Source organism: Oratosquilla oratoria, chromosome 12 (genome assembly GCF_046742065.1).
Source record: "Oratosquilla oratoria isolate Oo_2021 chromosome 12, ASM4674206v1, whole genome shotgun sequence".
NCBI classification, from domain to species: domain Eukaryota; kingdom Metazoa; phylum Arthropoda; class Malacostraca; order Stomatopoda; family Squillidae; genus Oratosquilla; species Oratosquilla oratoria.
Window position 1 is genome coordinate 63647412 of NC_134788.1, and position 20060 is coordinate 63667471.

Here is a 20060-nt window from a genome sequence, read left to right on the forward strand (position 1 = left end):
ATTATGTCCGGCATCCCTTTCTAAAATTATATTTTGTCCTCCAGTGACATTATATCCTACCGTGATATTTTTTCCTCCACTATAATTACATCCCATCGTGATCTTTTGTCTTCCACTGTCATTACATCCTATCTTGATATTTTGGTCTTCATTGACATTCTGTCCGGTATCTCTTCCTAAAATCATATTTTGTTCTTCACTGACATTATATCCTACCGTGATATTTTCTCCTCCATTATCATTACATCCTATCGTGATATTTTGTCCACCACTATCATTATTTCCCATCGTGATCTTTTGTCCTCCACTGTCATTACATCCCATTGTGACATTTTGTCCTAAGACATTACATCCTAATGTGTCATTTCGTCCTCTAGCGATATTACATCCTATCATGATATTTTGGCCTTCATTGACATTCTGTCCGGTATCCCTTCCTAAAATTACATTTTGGCCTTCAATGACATTATATCCTACCGTGATATTTTCTCCTCCATTATCATTACATCCTATCGTGACATTTTGTTCTCCTTTATCATTACTTCCCATCGTGATCTTTTGTCCTCCACTGTCATTATATCCCATTGCGACATTTTGTCCTATGACATTATATCCTAATGTGACATTTCGTCCTCTAGCGACATTATATCCTAAAATTAAGATGGTAACATAAAAACATACATACACATACATATACGAGTATATACGAAAAGCTTTTTCCCCCTTATAAGGGAGGCAAAAAAAAAAAAAAAAAATCAACTCTATCACACTTCACTCCTGTCCACCTTAGGAAATATAAAATATGATATATAAAAATAATAGATATAAAATATGAAACAGAACAGAAAATGTAATTAGATAAGATATTGTTACGAAAGCGGCCCCTATTGCATCCTGTCGACATCGTGACATCGGAGATGACGCTTTCGTCGTGATCCTTGGCGCCAAAGGTGGACGCCACCTGGAAGCACGTGACGTCGAGCAGCGACTGTGATTGGTCGAGGCGTGCTTGGCGAGACTGCGTGGGCACGCTATCCCGGGGAGGAGAGAGACGAGCAGCACAGGTGACGGGAGAAGGCGTCGTGGTTCTCGCTCGGATTATTATTGCGTTTGTAAGCTGTAGCGAAGCTTCAAGTAGCCTTTCGAGGGTTGGCAAGTGACCCGAGGTGCCTCCTACAGCCCAGTATTCTTTTGTAGTGACTCTGTGTAAATAGAGGATATAAGTCTACTTTGCGTTTTCGTCGCCTTGAGAACTCACCACGGGACGAGGTGGCGAGTGTGAGCGGGGCGAAGCTCGAAACATTACCGTCACGTCTCTTAAATGCAACGGACCTATGAATTGAAATCGGGTGACAAACCTCCAGTCTCTGGGGGGGGGGGGTTGTTACAGTGGTGTCAGAAGTGGGATCTGTAAGTGTAAGTGCATTTTAAGTGCGTCGCGGTGATCTATCGAGTGTGAGCGGGAAAACCCGCGATCATTTTGTCGTGACGGGTGACAGGTCCAAAGTGTTGTGCCCAGGTAAGTGGTATTGTGGTCGTTTTCAGTGCCGTAGAGTTATTACACTAGCATGGCTAATATGGAAACCACACTAGCAGACGTTATAAGGGCTATGGCGGAGCAAGGAAGGACACAGCACGCTGAACTGCAAGCAATGGTGAACCATGCTTTATCGGAGCAAGGAAAAGCACAGCAAGCCGAAATTCAAGCTGTGGCGAACCGTGTTGACAGTGTGTTCAAACAGGTGTTTGGACTCGTTAAGGAGGAGTGCTCGCGGGTGAAAGGAGAAGTTTTAAAGGCAGTTTTCACCAAGGACGAGGTGAAGGGAGAGGTGGAAAAAGTGGCCAGTGACCTTAGGAGGTATGTGGATGAAGTTGTGGCAGCACAAGTGCCCCCTGCCCTCTTCCGGCATGAGAATACACTGCCCCGGGAGAGTGAGCAAGCTAGCGAGGCGGAAGATAGTGACGAGGACGAAGCTAATAGTCGGCACGAAAGACTCAAGAGCCGTTCTCCATTGGCAAAGGCGTTTCCGTCTCCCCCAGGTGCCCCGGCGAATGTTTTGTCGCCTCCGCCATCCCCGCCATCCTCGGTAAAGTCGGGCCTCTCGGCTGCCAGCTCCACGTCACGGAGGCTAGGGAGTGGGACGAGGCGCCGCCCGCAGGAGTTCGACGGGACAGTGTCTTGGGAAGCGTACAAGACACAGTTCGAGCTCCTGGCTAGCGCCCACCAGTGGAGTCGACCTGAGATGGCCATGCAGCTTGTGTGGGCGCTCAAAGGCCCAGCGTTGGAAGTCCTGAACCAACTGCCAGCCACCCAGCGGAGCTCCTATAGTAAGGTGACGGCGACGTTGGAGAGGAGGTACGGGCATCAGCATCAAACTGAGGTGTTCAGGACAAGGTTCCGGGCCCGGGTAAGAGGCCCGGGAGAGACCCTGACACGCTTAGCGCAGGATTTGGAGGTATTGGTGCGCCGTGCGTACCCGGAGGCCAGTGAGGAGATGATCACCATTCTCTTGCGGGATCAGTTTGTTGACGCTATCGATAACCAGCAGCTGAGGATATACGTCCAGCAGGCGCACCCCAAGGACCTACAGGAGGCCCTGGCGAGGGGCCTGGAGATGGAGTCGTTTCTCCGGATTACGCGGGAGCGACCCAGCTGGAACAGTGACTCATACAAGGTGAGAGCAAAGAAGGGGAAAGTGGACAAATCCCCCTCTAGACCTGCATCACCCTCAGGTGAGTTCTGGGGTAAATGCTACTCGTGTGGGCAACAAGGGCATTCCAAAAAGTACTGCCCGCAGGGAACGCATGGCGGAAAGGCTGTCGGTGCTGGAGCAGGGCCGCATCGGTACAAACCCTGTTGCTGGAGTTGTGGTGAGGGGTATAAGACGGCAGGGTGTGCCATCGTCTCCGACAAGGATAGCAAGAAGGTAGCGGGAAACTGGGAGGGGCTGGCGGAAGGGGTCGAATACCAGCCGGAAGACGGGAGACCCCAGTCCGTTTAAGTTGCCGCGCCGAGGGCGCCCGGACCGTTCAGGTAGGCGGGCAAGTGGACGGTAAGTCTTGCTGCTTCACGGTGGACTCGGGCGCAGAACGCACCTTCGTGCAGGACGGCATGGTGGCAACTGGACGACCCCCGGTGGCCCAGCAACAGCTGTGTGGGATTACGGGGCACTGCAAGCAACTGAGGGGACCAGTGCATGCCAGGGTAACGGTTGGCAACACTGAGGAGCATCTTCCTGTTTTTGTAGCTGACGTCGGGGAGAACTTGCTCGGTCTAGACTACCTCCAGCAAAGCAGGGCGGTGCTGGATTTCGGGGAGATGACCATGTCGGTCGGAGGTGACGTGGTGCTGCTTAGGGAGGGCGCCGTTGACGCAGAGGAAGCCCACACTGTACCACCACCCGAAACCAGCCACCGTTGCCGTCTAAGTGAGGAGCAGGAAGGGGAAAGCCTGGGCCCGGACGAGGGTGGTGGACAGGCGACTATGATCACGGAAGGTCACTTCGAAGACACGCAGGGGGGCAACACTGAAGTCCCACCTCATCTGCAGGATCTATTGCAGAGGAGCTCGGTATGTCTGTCTGGGGAACAGGTTGACGAGGTGAGGAAAGTGTTGACACGGTATGCAGACGTCTTCTCGAAGGGGGATACCGACCTGGGCCGGACCAGCCTGGTGAAACACCGCATACACACAGGGGATAGTCAGCCGGTCAAGCTGCCGCCCCGAAGGATCGCACCCGCCCGTCGGCTGGAAGTGGAGAAAGCCGTGGAGGAAATGCGCGCGCAAGGGGTAATTGAAAAGTCGGCTAGTCCCTGGAGTGCGGCCATCGTACTCGTTAAGAAGAAGGATGGGTCCACCAGGTGTTGTGTGGACTATCGGGGCCTTAACGCGGTGACAACCAAGGACTCGTACCCTCTACCGAGGGTGGGTGACACTCTTGACGCGCTCGCGGGAGCCCAGTGGTTCTCGACCTTGGACTTGAAGTCTGGTTACCATCAAGTGGAGGTAGCGGAGGAGGACAGAGAGAAGACAGCCTTCTCGTATGGGCAGGGGCTATATCAATTCAAAGTGATGAGTTTTGGCCTAGTGAATGCCCCGGCAACCTTTGAGCGCCTGATGGAGCGTGTGTTGGATGGGCTGCTCTGGAAAAGCGCCCTGGTATATTTAGACGATGTGCTAGTGTATGGGAATTCATTTGAGTGTGCTCTGGAAAGGCTTAAGGTAGTATTGGATAGGTTTAGGGCAGCAAATGTGAAACTCAGCCCGAAGAAGTGCTGCCTTTTTCAGAGGGAGGTGCCTTTTCTGGGGCACATAGTGAGTAGTGAGGGGGTGAAAACAGACCCTGGTAAGGTAGAGTCGGTTAAGGAGTGGCCGGTTCCGCGCAGTGTGACGGAAGTGCGCGGGTTTATTGGTTTGTGTACGTACTACAGGCGGTTCGTCAAGGGGTTCGCACAAATCGCAGTACCACTCCACCACTTGACTCGGAAAGGGGCCTCCTTTCACTGGAGTGAAGAATGTCAACGGGCCTTTGATACATTGAAGGAGGCTCTCGCTAACTCCCCTGTGTTGCCGTACCCGGACCCCACGAGACCGTACGTGTTGGATTGTGACGCAAGTGCTGAGGGAGTAGGGGCCGTCTTGTCTCAGGAGAAAGATGGACAGGAGTGGGTCGTATCCTACTTTAGCAGGAAGTTCTCAGCACCAGAGAGGAATTATTGCGTCACCCGTAAGGAGTTGTTGGCGGTGATTCTGGCGATTGATCACTTCCATCCTTACCTGTACGGGGCCAAGTTCAAGATCAGGACCGACCACGCCGCTCTGAGGTGGCTCAAAAACCTCAGAAATCCGGAGGGGCAGTTGGCTAGGTGGATTGGGAAGCTGGAGCAGCACGACTACCACATCGAGTATAGGCCAGGGAACATGCATAACAATGCTGACAGCCTGAGCCGCCGTCCCTGCGATAGCGACTGTAAGCATTGTAGCCGCCGTGAAACGGAACCTGTGAGCGTGAAGGCTGCTGCTCTTGCTGTTGACACGAAGTGGGGAGAGGACCTCAGGCAGGCCCAGCGAGATGACGCTGATATTGGGCACATAGTGACACTGAGGGAGGAGGGTGAGAAAAAACCGCCTTGGGAAAGTGTGGCACCGCTAAGCCCGGCAGCGAAGGCGTTGTGGCAACAATGGTCAGTGTTGCGAGTGAGTGAGGGTGTGCTGCAGCGGCAGTGGCACTCGTGTGACGGCAGTATATCCTTCTGGCAAACCATTGTTCCCATTAGTATGAGGGAAGCGTTAGTGCGCGAGGCTCACAGTGGCAGTGCGAGTGGCCACTTCGGTGTGAAGAAAACCCTGGGGCGTTTAGTGCAGCGAGTGTACTGGGTGGGCATGCGGAAGGACGTGAGCGAGTGGTGCAAATCTTGCGACGTGTGCTGTGGAAAGATGGGCCCCGGGAGGAGGTCAGCTGCTCCCTTACAAGTGTATCAGGTTGGGGCGCCTATGGAGAGGGTGGCGGTGGATATCCTAGGGCCATTTCCTCAGACGGTCCGAGGTAACCGCTTCGTGTGTGTGGTCATGGATTATTTTACGAAATGGCCGGAGGCATACCCGCTGCCGAACCATGAGGCCGCCACTGTGGCAGGCGTATTAGTGGACGAGTTTTTCGCCCGGTTTAGAGCTCCGCACGAGCTACACTCCGACCAAGGAAGGGAGTTTGAGTCGGCAGTATTCCGGGAGTGCTGTCAGTTGCTGGGCATCAAGAAGACTCGCACCACGCCCCTGCGGCCGCAGTCGGACGGCATGGTGGAACGCTTCAACCGCACGCTGGGGCAGGAGTTGGCGAAGTGTTGCCAGGAGAGTCAGGAAGAGTGGGACTTAAAAATCCCCCTGCTTCTATGGGCCTACCGTTCAGCTGAACATGAGGCAACCGGGTACACGCCAGCCCGGTTGATGTGCGGGCGGGAGCTGCGGATGCCAGTGGACCTTGTGACTGGCAGGCCGCCGGACGAGGAAATGCCCACTTCGGTCACCCAGTACGCAGCGGCCCTCCAGGACCGCCTCCGTGAGGTGCACCATCAGGTGAGATCTAACCTGAAGGTGTCGGGCGAGGCGATGAAGGATCGGTACGACCGTCGAGCTACGTCACCGCCCTTTAACGAGGGGGATCAAGTGTGGTTGCACAACCCTCGGCGTAAGAAGGGGTTGTCTCCCAAGCTCCAGAGCCCCTGGGAGGGGCCATATGTGGTGGAGAAGGTCATCTCGGACGTCACCTTCAGGATCCGCCAGGGGGCAAGGAGGAGAGCATTGGTGGTGCATGCTGATAGGCTGTGGAGGTACCACGGTCCTGGCAACTTCTCCTGGGGGGAGCGAGCTTCTCAATCGAGCAGCGACGAGGAGGACGGGGACCGAAACCTGGGGGACGACGAGCCATGGATGGTGGGAGACGACGCGTCACTGACGGTGGGGGCGGACGGAGACCCGGACCCGAGGAGGACCGCGTCACTGGTGCTGGAGGAGATTGCAGCAGAGGAGCTGTGTCCCTTAGAGGGGGCACTCACAGACGTCGACGCTGGGTTCGTGGTAAGGAGACCCAGGCGGGAACGTCGTCTACCGGTATGGAGTGAAGATTACGTCCTTAGTTAGTTCTGTGATACCAAAAAGTAAATTTTTAGTTTCTCTTTTTGTGATGTATGTATGTATGTATGGATGAGGGAGTTGGGGAGCGAGGTTGCTCTATCTCTTTACAGGTGGGGGTAGTGTTACGAAAGCGGCCCCTATTGCATCCTGTCGACATCGTGACATCGGAGATGACGCTTTCGTCGTGATCCTTGGCGCCAAAGGTGGACGCCACCTGGAAGCACGTGACGTCGAGCAGCGACTGTGATTGGTCGAGGCGTGCTTGGCGAGACTGCGTGGGCACGCTATCCCGGGGAGGAGAGAGACGAGCAGCACAGGTGACGGGAGAAGGCGTCGTGGTTCTCGCTCGGATTATTATTGCGTTTGTAAGCTGTAGCGAAGCTTCAAGTAGCCTTTCGAGGGTTGGCAAGTGACCCGAGGTGCCTCCTACAGCCCAGTATTCTTTTGTAGTGACTCTGTGTAAATAGAGGATATAAGTCTACTTTGCGTTTTCGTCGCCTTGAGAACTCACCACGGGACGAGGTGGCGAGTGTGAGCGGGGCGAAGCTCGAAACATTACCGTCACGTCTCTTAAATGCAACGGACCTATGAATTGAAATCGGGTGACAAACCTCCAGTCTCTGTGGGGGGGTTTGTTACAATATATTCAAAAAACTTACACCTCCACCTTGTTTGTTTACATATGACGTCATAGCCAGTTAAACTTTGAGTTGCACACCTTCAGCTATTTAAGGAGCTTGTTTTCATGGCTGTGATTTGTACAGGTGAAACAAGTGTGTCTTCTTGAATTCGTAAGTGCAGCGATATGGGGGTAAGATAGCTTAGTTCATGCGTAGTATGTTCGCATTTGCCACTCTTCAATTCTCATTTGGCAATCTGAGTAAGGCCAATTAATCTGAGCTAGACCAGGGGTTCCCAGACTTTTCAGCTCATCGACCCAATTTGTTTTTAACTCTTAAGTTCTTGTTGCATGTGAAAGACCATTTCATTAGAAACAAAATATCTGAGTGATATTGGTAGCGGATTGAAATTGATGTAATAATCTTCCACACCAAGAACACAATTGAACGTCGGTAGACCTGATTAGCGTAAGGAATAGGTAACTTGTGCAAAAGTAGCTAATATAGCTATTCGTTGTAAGCGTGATTCAATAACAATAACAAATATGAAGGATTAATAGTTGTGACCCGGTATCCCTACATACGATTTGGAAATTGGGATCGTGTGATTGGATATGACGCTTTAATTTGTGTGTTAGACATATAGTGCAACGGTCAATAGTCCGTGTGTACATTCCCCCACACCCTAAAACCCCGGTTTCCCACATTTCCCCCCCAGATCGTTCGGGAGGAGAGGTAGGCCAAAGTGCATTACTTTAACAATTAATATCTATAAAACTACGCGAAGGAAATGAAGTACACCATGGTTCATATCACAACATTTATCACTAGAAACACATGAGCCATATATCAACTTGTACCATTGTGTGAATATATAAATTGTCCCAAAATACTTTTTTAAATTTGTGAAGTAACTTGAAAAATAAGGGAGATACGATTTTTAAAATCGTTTCTTTATCCCGAATGTTTGGCTAGACCAGGGGTTCCCAGACTTTTCAGCTCATCGACCCCCTGGTAAAGTTTGAATTTTTCTATAGACCCCCAAACTATTAATTCACGAATTATATCAGTTTATTATTATTATTGGTGTTATTGTTATTAATGTTATTATTATTATTATCATAGTTATTGTCATTATTATTGTTATTGTTTTAGTTGTCAATAGTGTTATCATCATTATGATTATCATTTTTGTTGTTGATATATTGTCTTGCGACACTGCTTCTGACCCAGGGCAGTGGACAAGGTGCAGGGATGACCCGTCATCTAGTGAGGTGCTAAGATTGGAGGGAGGGTGGAGGGGTGTGGAGTGTTTTTTAGGATGAAATGGGTGGGAATGATTTTATGCCTTTTCTTTTTTGGCTACCTCCCTAGTAAGGGGGAAGAGGCCTTGGTATATGTATGTATGTATATTGTTTTAATTCTTTACTGTAGTTCTTGTTTGGTCTCATAAATCACTTATGGTAATTGTAAAGTACCATAGTCACAGTTTTTGTGTTTGTAGATTTTACTTATTCTATTTGTTTATTTTCTATTTATTTATTTATTTATTTTCTATTTTGATCCATTACAAAAGGGCCAAATGGCACCATTCATCAAGGCGATGGTGATCCAATGATAATACAGATACTTTCACATATACATAAATACATAAGTGTTTTGAAATAGATATTTATAATTTACCAATAGCTTTAAGAGCGATATATATTCTTTATTATATCTTGATGTCCATTCATGATGTGGTTGTGTGTATGTGAGATTCTTCCTACATGCTAAGAATGGGAAGGATTTTCGACTCCGAGTGAACTGGTTGATTATTCTCACTCTTTCAGTACAGGAAGAGAGCAGGATCATTTCATGCCAACCATTTAATCTTAAAGACTGCCTTTTGACCTCATAGTAATTTACTGACCCCTTTTGACCCCCTAGCAATCTACTGACCCCCTTTCAACCCCTTGGATGGTCTCATCGACCCCTGCAGGTCGATGTCGACCACTTTGGGAACTCCTGGGCTAGACTATACTATACTATAACTAAAGGTTAGAATTAATGGTGGTAATTTATAAAAATTTTGGTAAATAAGTTCACATAAACTCTAAACCACTGGTCCAATTTTATTGAAATTTGGAATACTTGGGTTTTATGAGTCAACAAATCACCAGAGTATGTCAAAAACAATGTGGAACATCTCCATCATACCAAATTTGCCTTTTCATGGCAACTATTAAGTTGTCAATTCAGAGATGATCATCAGCACAATCCAAACCCCAAGCCCAATTGATATGCAACTTGTTCATGTGAAGGTTTTATGGGTTAACAAATCATCTGAACATGTCAAAACAATACAGGACCTTTATTTTATATTGTTCTGACTAATACCTATCATGTTTTCGTGACAACTTTTGTCAATTTAGAGATAATCATCCATAAGATCCAAACCCCAGGCCCAATTGACATACAACTTGGCATGTGAAGGTTTTATGGGTCAACAAATCATCTGAGCACATAAAAAATAATGTAGGACCTTCCTTTTATACTGTGCTTAGTAATAGCTTCCATGTTGTCATGGCAGCTATTGTCAGTTTAGAGATAATCATCTGTAAAATCCAAACCCCTGGCCCAATTGGCGTGCAACTTGACATATGAAGGTTTTATGGGTCAACAAATCACCTGAGCATGTCAAAAACAATGTAGGACCTTCCTTTTATACAATTCTTACTAACACCTATCTTGTAACATGTTCCATCAATGTAATGTATGTGCAGTGTAATGTATATGCAGCTAAAAGAACTGTACTATCACATTTAAAAGTGCATATATAGGTGCCTTAGCCCTTACCCTTAGATTGCCTCTCAGTACACTAACCGGTCAGTACTGCAACTATCCTAAGACCTAACTTAGATATACATTGAAATTGGTGAATTCTTTTTACACTAATTACTGAAATAGAAAAATGAATAAAGTCTTTTTACTTTTAAATGAGTTATTTTGTTTAATCATGTTATCTATAATCATGATAATCTGAATAAACAGCCTTATTTCAACAGCTCATGTCTATCATCATCATGAAACCCTGAAGAAAATTTAAGTCGTGTGTCTAGACCTCTACTAGTCTTGAGACTTCTCATGGTCATGGAGATGGTCCATGATATGGAATACTGACCATATTATTAATAGTTATTTCATACACTTGCTATCATTGCCATAACTGGCTATATAATAGGCATAGCATAGCCTGTGCAACATCTTAAAATTCATACCATAACATGCCTACATGTTATGCATTAAGGCACAGCTGTTGCATGACCAACAATCTTACAGTTGCTCATTTCCAGGAGAAAACTGGCTAAAAAATAGGAAAATCACATTAAAATATTAATACATAGGTGCTTTATTTATAGGTTTTTACTCAGAAAACTAATTTGCAATGGCTAATAGCCAAATTTTCATTTATATATATATATATATATATATATATATATTTTTTTTTTACTTACTGGGCATACACTTGCAGAACAAGAAGACAATTTGATCATTCTGTGCATATGCTGAATGCTACAAGCAGTCAAACTGATGCATACCCATTCGAACGGGCTGCAAAAGATGGCGGTGTGAACATTACATTCACAATGGTTCACACATACCTACAAGTAAGGGTAGTGTGGATATTTATGAAAATGTTTGCCAGTCTGACAGCATCAATTGCCCATACCATTGGCTAGCTCATATCATTCTGATGTATTCTGAACCACAGATATAAGTACTGCAAACTAATAATAATGGCAGTAGCTGTTAGAAAAAAAAAGAGAGAGAGAGAGATGGTAGAACATCTTTATATTTACCAAGGGGCTAGAATAGATTAGGCCAGGTCTCACATCTGCAATTCTTACCTCTATCATTGGCTAGCTCTTATCATTGAGAATTTTGAACCCCATTTATGAGTAGTGTAAATTAATAGTTCATATAGCAGCGATTTTCAGAAATTTGAGACAAGCAAACACTTTTATATGTTAGGAAGATGTTTGGTGGTCTAGCAGCTGCAGTTTTGACCAATATGATCACTGGCTAGCTCCTATTTATCTGAGTATTATGTGTCCCATGTGTACCTCAAATAAAATTAACATTGGTAGTACATACATACATAGACCAAAAGATTTTTCCCCCTACATGGGGGGGGTAGCCAAAAAGAAAAAGGCAGAGAAACCACTCCCACCCATTCCATTTCTTATATATTTCACTCCCCTCCACCCTCCTCCCTCTTCTTATCTTGGCACCTCCTGGATGACGGGACCATCCCTAAATAATGGAAACTATCATCAGAGACGATATCGAATATCATTTAGAAAGTAACCGTTTGATAAATGATAGCCAGCATGGTTTCAGACGGAAACGTTCTTGCGTGACTAACTTACTCGAATTCTACAACACAGTTATCTCGAATTATGACAAAAGAAACAATATAGATTTAATATATCTAGACTTTGCAAAAGCTTTTGATACCGTCCCACACGAAAGACTACTTACTAAATTAGCTTTGCATGGAATAAGTGGTAGCCTATTAGGTTGGACTAGTAATTGGTTGAAAGGTCGAAAACAGAGAGTTGTTTTAAATGGAAAACTTCTGGATGGAAAAATGTTGCAATTGGAGTTCCTCAGGGTTCCGTTCTTGGGCCACTTCTATTCATAGTATATATAAATGATATAGACAATGGACTAAAATCTACTGTTTCCAAATTTGCTGATGATACAAAACTGTGCGGAGTGGCAAATGTTCACTCAAACCAATTAGATATTCAAGAAGATTTAGATCAATTACAGCAATGGTCTGAAAAATGGCTAATGAAATTTAACACAAGTAAATGCAAGGTAATGCACATAGGTAAAAATAACAGTAAGTACGATTACAAGTTATTTGGAAATTCGTTAACAAAAGTGGATAGTGAAAAAGATCTCGGCGTAATTATCAGTAACGACCTCAAATCATCCAAGCAGTGTATTTCAGCCTCTGAGAAAGCAAATAAGATTCTGGGATTGATTGCGCGATCTTTTGATTTCAAAAGTCCATCACTCATTAACAAGCTATATAAATCGTTAGTTCGTCCACATTTGGAATATGCTGTTTCCGTATGGTCACCGAATCTCATTAAAGACATTGACAGACTGGAAAAAGTACAACGGCGAGCCACAAAACTGATTCCAAATATAAAAAATAAATCATACGAAAATCGACTTAAGCACATGAATCTGTTTTCCCTAAAAAAGCGTAGACTCAGAAGTGATTTGATACAGGTCTTTAAGATTTTAAAGGGAATTGACAACATCAAAAGTGACCAAATTTTCACATTGAATGAGAATCAGACAAGAAACAATGGTCTCAAACTGTCCGGAAATAGATTCAATTTGGAAGTAGGTAGAAACAACTTTGCCAACCGTGTAGTTAATGAATGGAATAAACTTCCTGCACAGGTAGTGCAATGTAGTTCAGTTCAAAGCTTTAAGAATCATTTAGATAAATACCTAAGTAAGATGCTGTAATGATTATAATTTATGTTATATTATTTGTTTTTGTTTTGTTATAATTTGTCTGTCTGATTTTCATTTATTATTAGTTATATGTCAATTTATAATCATTTACTATTTACCTTTTTGTTTGTTATTCAACTATACCTATGCATTTATTTATGTATTTTATTTGTTATTTTTACATTATTATAGTTTTAATTTATTATTAATATTATTTTTTTTTTTTTTTTTTTTTTTTTTCATCCGACCCAGATATGGATCAAAAGGTCTCCTGTCGGCATGCTCCGCCTTTGTAATCCTTTGTAATCCTGTCCACTGCCCTGGGGCAGAAGCAGTGTCACAAGACACAGCACTTCCACAGCAAGGCTGCTTCATAAATTCGGCGACCCCCCCCACTCTGTCCCCCCATGCAGAAAAGAAGACAGGGAGAAATCCCTTTGTGCTGCGTCAAATTTTTTCTCATACATACTTCCTCCCCCACTCCCCCTCATAAGAACATAAGAACAAATGAATAAAGGAGACTGCAAGAGACCATAAGGCCTACACTAGGCAGCTCCATATCCATCACCACCTCTTCATCCCCATCCATAAAATTGTCTAATCATTTTTTAAAACAACTGATAGTTTCAGCGCTTACTACATGGTTACTAAGTTTATTCCATTCATTGACCACCTTATTAGTAAACCAATGCTTGCCTATTTCCTTCTTAAATCTAAATTTGTCCAGTTTATACTCATTACTGCGAGTCCTGCCCTGTTGTTTTATTATGATGACCTTGTTTGCATCACTCTTGTTATAGCCTTTGATTCACTTGAACACTTCTGTTAGATCACCCCGCACTCTATGTCTTTCCAGAGAGTGTAAGTTTAGGTGCCTAAGCCTCTCTTCGTAAGGCAAATTTCCGAGTCCATGTATCATTTTGGTCATTCTTCTCTGTACTGATTCTAGTGAATTGATGTCCACTCTGTAGGACGGAGACCAAAACTGTACCGCATAGTGAAGGATGGGTCTAACTATCGCTAGATAGAGTTTAATGATTACCTACCTTTGCACTTCTATACGTTACCGTCCTAGCAATAAAACCTAATGCTCTGTTAGCTTTATTTCTGGCACTAATGCACTGCTTCCTGGTTTTAAGGTCCGGACTCACCAGAACTCCAGTCCCTCTCGCACTCAGATTTTTCTAAAAAAGTGTTATCTAAGCTGTATCTATTTTCGGGGTTGTGTAGCCCTATGTTTAACACGCTACACTTAGAGATATTGAAATTGATTTGCCATTTCACCGGCCATGTTAACAATTTATTAAGATCATCCTGCAGAATCTCTGCATCATCTCCTGACCTAATTAGGTGTCCTCTTTTAGTGTCGTCCGCAAACTTACTAACATCCCTATTTATCCCATCGTCTAAGTTGTTTATGTACATAATGAATAACAAGGGACCCAAAACTGAACCCCGGGGGACCCTGCTAGTAACATTGCCCCACCTAGATTTTATTCCATTTATGGTGACCCGCTGTTTTCTGTTACTAATCCAAGCTCTAATCCATTCTAACACTTTTCCTCCTATGCCATGGGCTTTGATTTTATTTAGTAGTCTCTGGTGTGGCACCTTGTCGAACATTTTGCTAAAGTCAAGGTAAATAAGATCGTGATTTTCATTGTTATCTGATGCGTTATATACTTTAGTGTAAAAGGATAGAATATTAGTCACACATGACTTACCCTTGGAGAAACCATGCTGTGAATCACGAATTAAATTATACCATTCGATGTGTTCTCCGAGTCTATTTATTATTATTGATTCAAGCATTCTCCTATAACCGATATCAAACTGATTGGCCTGTAGTTGCATATAGACGATCTATCTCCCTTCTTAAAAACAGGAACAACGTTTGCCTGCCTCCAAGTAGTTGGCACAAAACCAGTGTCTACCGATTTATTGAATATTTCAGTTAACTGGTCATAGATTTCAAATTTACACTCCTTAAGGGGGTACTCAACAATGAAATAGGCAAAATATTTTCAAACAATGTAGTTTTATTTTTTACGTGATTTATGCACCTTAAAGTAATACGAACCAATTGGGTAGAATTTTTTTACCACAGCAGACATGTACAACAGTTTAAAGGGCATAAGGGCGTATCCATCTAAAGATGGCGCATGGGGATTTAACTCTTTATACTGGACTACAAGGCTGCCAGGCATACAATTTTATGATGAATTGGTTATTGACTTATTTATGAAGCATACAATCATATACAATCATCAGTTACCCTAATTGTGTGAACATGTGAGGTGCATTACTTTTTCTATCACACCATATTCGTTCATATTCTCTAGTGCAAAGTCTTTACTAAGAAATTGTGTCATAATGGATTGATCAAACAGCAAAAAACTTACTGCAAAGCAGAAAATAAAAGAAATGATTGAGGTACGTAGAAAAAAGAAATTAGAAAAAAAAAATGGACATTGGGAGGCAACATGAACTGGAGGAGACCTCACTGCCGTCAACATCTGGTGAGATGATCCATCATGACCCTACTTTTACCAACACTTTCTCATAGTAACAAGTTGATTTTTGCTAATTGTATTCACTATGAGTTATACAATCATGTGTGTGAAAATAATACAAATCGTATGATAATTATCCAAGATACATGACACTGAAACTTTTAAATCCCTTTTTCTCAAAATGAGAAAAATACGCTTTTAAAAATTCACCAAAAAAGAGAAACATTTGGAGCTTCTTGAAAATTCTCATAGTTATACAATTTGGGTTTGTGTACATCGTGTAGTTTTTTTTATATATAAAGTGCAAAATTAAGCCTCGAGAGCATTTAATTGACCTCACTGCCGTCAACATCTGGTGAAATGATCCATCGTGACCCTACTTTTACAACACTTTCTCGTAGTAACAAGTTGCTTTTTGCTAATTGTATTCACTGTGTTATACTATTATGTGTGTGAAAATAATACAAATCGTACGATAATTACCCAAGATACATGACACTGAAACTTTTAAATCCCTTTTTCTCAAAATTAGTAAAATACGCTTTTAAAAATTCACAAAAAAAAAGAGAAACATTTAGAGCTCCTTGAAAATTCACATAGTTATACAATTTGGGTGTGTACATCGTGTAGTTTTTTTTTTTTTATAAAAGGCAAAGTTAAGCCTCGGGAGCGTTTAATTGACGAAAAATACAGAGGTCATAAAAAAACATATTCGCGACAGCAATTTCTTGCGACGTATAGACAATTTTAACAAAAATAAAACTACAGGGTGTTTATGTTATTTAAGTATTACCATGCAAAAGCTGGGGTCTCTGGGGTGAATATTACGATTTTAATTTACTTATGAAGTCTTAGCATCGGTATGACGTCATAAAACAACAAGTTCTTTTTTTGGCAAAATATCAGCGTCTAGATTTTAAACAAAACCTGAAAGTTTGAAAAAAAAATATTGAGAGTTTTTTTTTTTTTTTTTTTTTATAAATATTTTTTACTTTACTGTTGAGCCTCCCCTTAAGCATTCTTGGAAATTTTTTGTCTGGACCCAGAGATTTTGTAGCTTTAAGTCTTTCAATGTGCTTGACTTCTTTACTAATGCTGATATTAGATAGACTACTTTCTTTATCCCCTCTGTAAATCGGATTGCAGTCAGGAACTTTATCTAACCTCTCATTAATAAACACCGATAGTAAATAATTGTTAAACTCCTCACTCATTTTTTTCTCCGATTCTATCATGACATTTTCATCACTTTTAATTGGTCCTATTCTTTCTATATTTTATTAGTTCTATAGAGGTGAAAGAAACCCTTTGGGTTGGATTTTGCTTGACTGGCAACCTTGATTTCATAATTACGTTTTGCTGTACGTGTATTCCTTTTAACCAGCTTTGCCATTTCGTTATATCTTGATCTAAGGTGTGATTCCCCGTTTTTTATTTTGACGTAAAGTCTTCTTTTCATTCCAATTTCATGTTTCAATCTGTCCGTCATCCATTTGGGAGTACAGTATTACTATTTTTCCGTATTAACTTTAGGTGGATCAATGTGTTTTGTGCATTAATGATTAGATCAGTTAGATTGCTATACATTTCTTCCAAATTGCTGACCTGACTGTTGGGCCCTCACCCCCAAATGACCTGACCCAAGGTATGCATATTACCCTCCATGATCCGACTCTTAGTCCTGACCTGACCCCCAGCCCCACACCAAGACCCAACAATGTTCAAAACATTCGCATGACATTTCGTATTCAATCTCAAATAGGTTTTTATATTGCTAAAGTTTGCTTTCCTGAAGTCTGGTACTTGAACGTTATTCATACTTTTGAATTTTTCTCAAATAACATTAAATCTTATTTCTTGATTGCTGGAGCCTAGACTATCTCCCACTATTATGCTGCTAATTTGGTGCTCATTATTTGTTAAAATGAAGTCCAGGGTATTTTGTCCCCCTCGTAGGATCTGTAATCACTTGTTTTAGGAAATTATCCTGCACCACATCTGGGAATTTCTTTGCATCACAGCATCATCTATACACAACCCCTCTCCATTCACCCCTACCTATCTTCCATCCTCTCCCATCCTTCCTCCACAGACATTCCTCTCTTTTGTAATGCCCCTTTCAATCCATCCAGCTCATCCTAGGATGCCCTCTCATATGCACATCTTCCACCTCTGCCTTCCACACTTCTTTTACTAATCTTTCTTCACTCATTCTTTCCATGTGTCCAAACCATCCCAATACTCTTTCATCAACCCTATCTCCCAGTTCCCTTTCCAACCCTGTTTTCCTCCTCACCTTCTCATTTCTCACTCTAGCCTAGTAACCCCTATCATACTTCTCAGACATTTCATCTCAAACACATTCAAACTCCTCTCTTCCTCTCTCATGTTCCATGTTTCTGCCCCGTACAATGCTGTTGGCACAATGACTCCTTCATATAACCACCTCTTAGCATCCATTCCCAAATGTCTATTTCTCATTACACTTTTCAATCCACCAAGGCATTTACTCACTTCTCTCAATCTACATTCTACCTCCAACCCCACTCCTCCCTCTCCTGTCACATTTGCACCCAAGTATCTAAAACTATCCACTTCCTCCAGTCTTTCACCCTTGATGTTCACTTCTAGACTGCTGTCACTCTCTCCTTGTACATCTCATCACCTTACTTTTACCCACATTTATCTTGAGCTTCCTTCTTTCACACACCCTCTCAAACTCTGTCACTAACTTCCTCAATACCTCCTCTGATCCTGCTACAAGCGCAGTGTCGTCCGCAAACAACAACTGGCTCACCTCCCACTTTGCTCCATTTTCTTTAACTATCTCCAACCCCTGACCCACTACCCTTGCCTTCACCTCTTGCACCATCCCATCCATGTAAAGATTGAACAGCCAGGGCAACATAACACATTCCTGATGAAGTCCCACCTTTACTTCAAACTATTCACTCTCCATTTCTTATCCTAACACAAGTGCTTTTGCTTGCATAAAAAATCTTGACTGCTCTTAACAGCTTTCCTCCTGTCCCATATATCTGCAGTGCCTCTCACAGTGCCTTCCTGTCTATCCTGTTGTAAGCCTTTTCCAGATTTATAAATACCCCCAAAACATCCTTATCTTTTCCTATAGCTTTCTCACATATCTGTCTTACCACAAAAATCTTATCTACACAACCCTTACCTGTCCTAAACCCACACTGTTCCTCACTAATTACTCCCTCTGTTCCTCTCCTAATCCTTTCAATCATTCTACATGGCATCCATCCAGCCCAGGTGCCTTACCTGCTCTCATCATCTTAACAGCTGCTTTTACTTCATCCTTCCCTATTTCTCTTTCATTTTCCTCACTCATCACTCTCATTTTCTTAGCACTTCCCACTGCACCTACCTTTCCCTCCCTATCCTCCTTCATATTTAGCAACTCCCTATAATACTCTGCCCACCTTCCTCTCACTGCATTATCTTCCAATATCATCTCTCCATCTGCACCTTTTAACCTTTTCTCTACTTGATTTGCCTCCTCTTCCTCTTTTAATTTCCTTCCAAAACATCTTTTTATTGCTTTCAAAATTTTCTGTCATACTCTTACTCCATTTCACATCTGCTCTCCTCTTTGCTTCCTTTATCTTATGCTTAACTTCCCTTCTCTTTACTTTGTACCTCTCATACGATTCCCTCGTCCTAATTTGTAGCCAATCAATGAATGTCTGCTTCTTCTCCTCTACACCCTTTTTTGCTTCCTCATCCCACCACTCACTACCCTTCCTTCTTTGTCCTCCTGCCCTCCTTGTGTCACACACCATCTTTGCACACCTTATGACTCCCTGAAACCATCCCCATTCCTCCTCCCCGCTTAGTTCTACTCTATCCTTTACTCCCTCCCACTCCTCTCTCAGCTTCTTATACTCATTCTCCTTTTTTTTTTCTCTCATTTAAGCAATTCACTCTAAGTACCTCCCTACCTTCTGCCCTTTACCTCTTTCTCCACCTATTCTCCACTCTCAATTTACTTTCCACCAAAAAATGATTTGATATTCCCCCCACTCTCACCTATTTACCTAGTTGTATTATACGGGAAGGGGAGCTATGCTTGTAGTGACCTGTCTTTGTATCTCACAGCATTTAGTTTGTTCCTAAATTCTTGTATGGTTTTTGTACACACTATTTTTTCATCCAATTTGTTCCAGACATCCACCACTCTGTGCGGAAAACTATTTTTTTTTTTCCAGATTTCTTCTGTAACTATCTTTTTCGAGTTTCTTTTCATGCCCTTTTGCTTTTCTTTTATCCCACTTTAATAAGTCTTCTCTGACAAGGACTTCCATGCCTTCCACAATTCATTAAAGGGCCAATACATGTCTTTCCCTTATTTGTTCCAGGGTTGGTTTAGACAATCTTTGTTTGTATGTCAATTTTTGAAAGTGTTGGTGCCATCTTTGTCTTGCTCTTTGTGTTCTTTCTAATTTCCTTATATTCTTTTTTGTGCTGGATGTCCATAGTGTAGCAGTGTACTCTGATCTTGGTCTTATCAGTGTGACTAATATTTTTTTTAGCTATTACTTCATCTTAGTAAGTTGTAGGTGTTTTGTTTATATACTTGTCTTTGTTAATAACTACTCCTAGGTCCTTTTCTGAGCTAACTTTTTTACTTCCTTTGTACCAATTTTTTATTGTCCTGATATTCTTTTTTTATTTTCCAATCTCTATTATACTATATTTTTTTATGTTGAAGTTCACTTCACACTTTTGGTTCCATTTCCAGACTGTCCA

At 42.9% G+C, this 20060-nt stretch overlaps 3 protein-coding genes across 4 annotated transcripts in view; 2 read left to right on the forward strand and 1 right to left on the reverse strand.

The window, feature by feature from the left end:
• The window catches only part of LOC143031926 (uncharacterized), a 493007-nt gene that overhangs the window by 401057 nt on the left and 71890 nt on the right, over positions 1-20060 (reverse strand). The gene's annotated exons all lie outside the window — the stretch shown is intronic.
• The window catches only part of LOC143031924 (uncharacterized), a 73426-nt gene that overhangs the window by 47989 nt on the left and 5377 nt on the right, over positions 1-20060 (forward strand). The window lies entirely within an intron of this gene.
• Positions 557-3002, forward strand: LOC143031909 (uncharacterized). Its single transcript, XM_076196277.1, has one exon. The coding sequence runs from the start codon at positions 1569-1571 to the stop codon at positions 3000-3002; it is 1434 nt and encodes a 477-aa protein (XP_076052392.1). The 5' UTR covers positions 557-1568.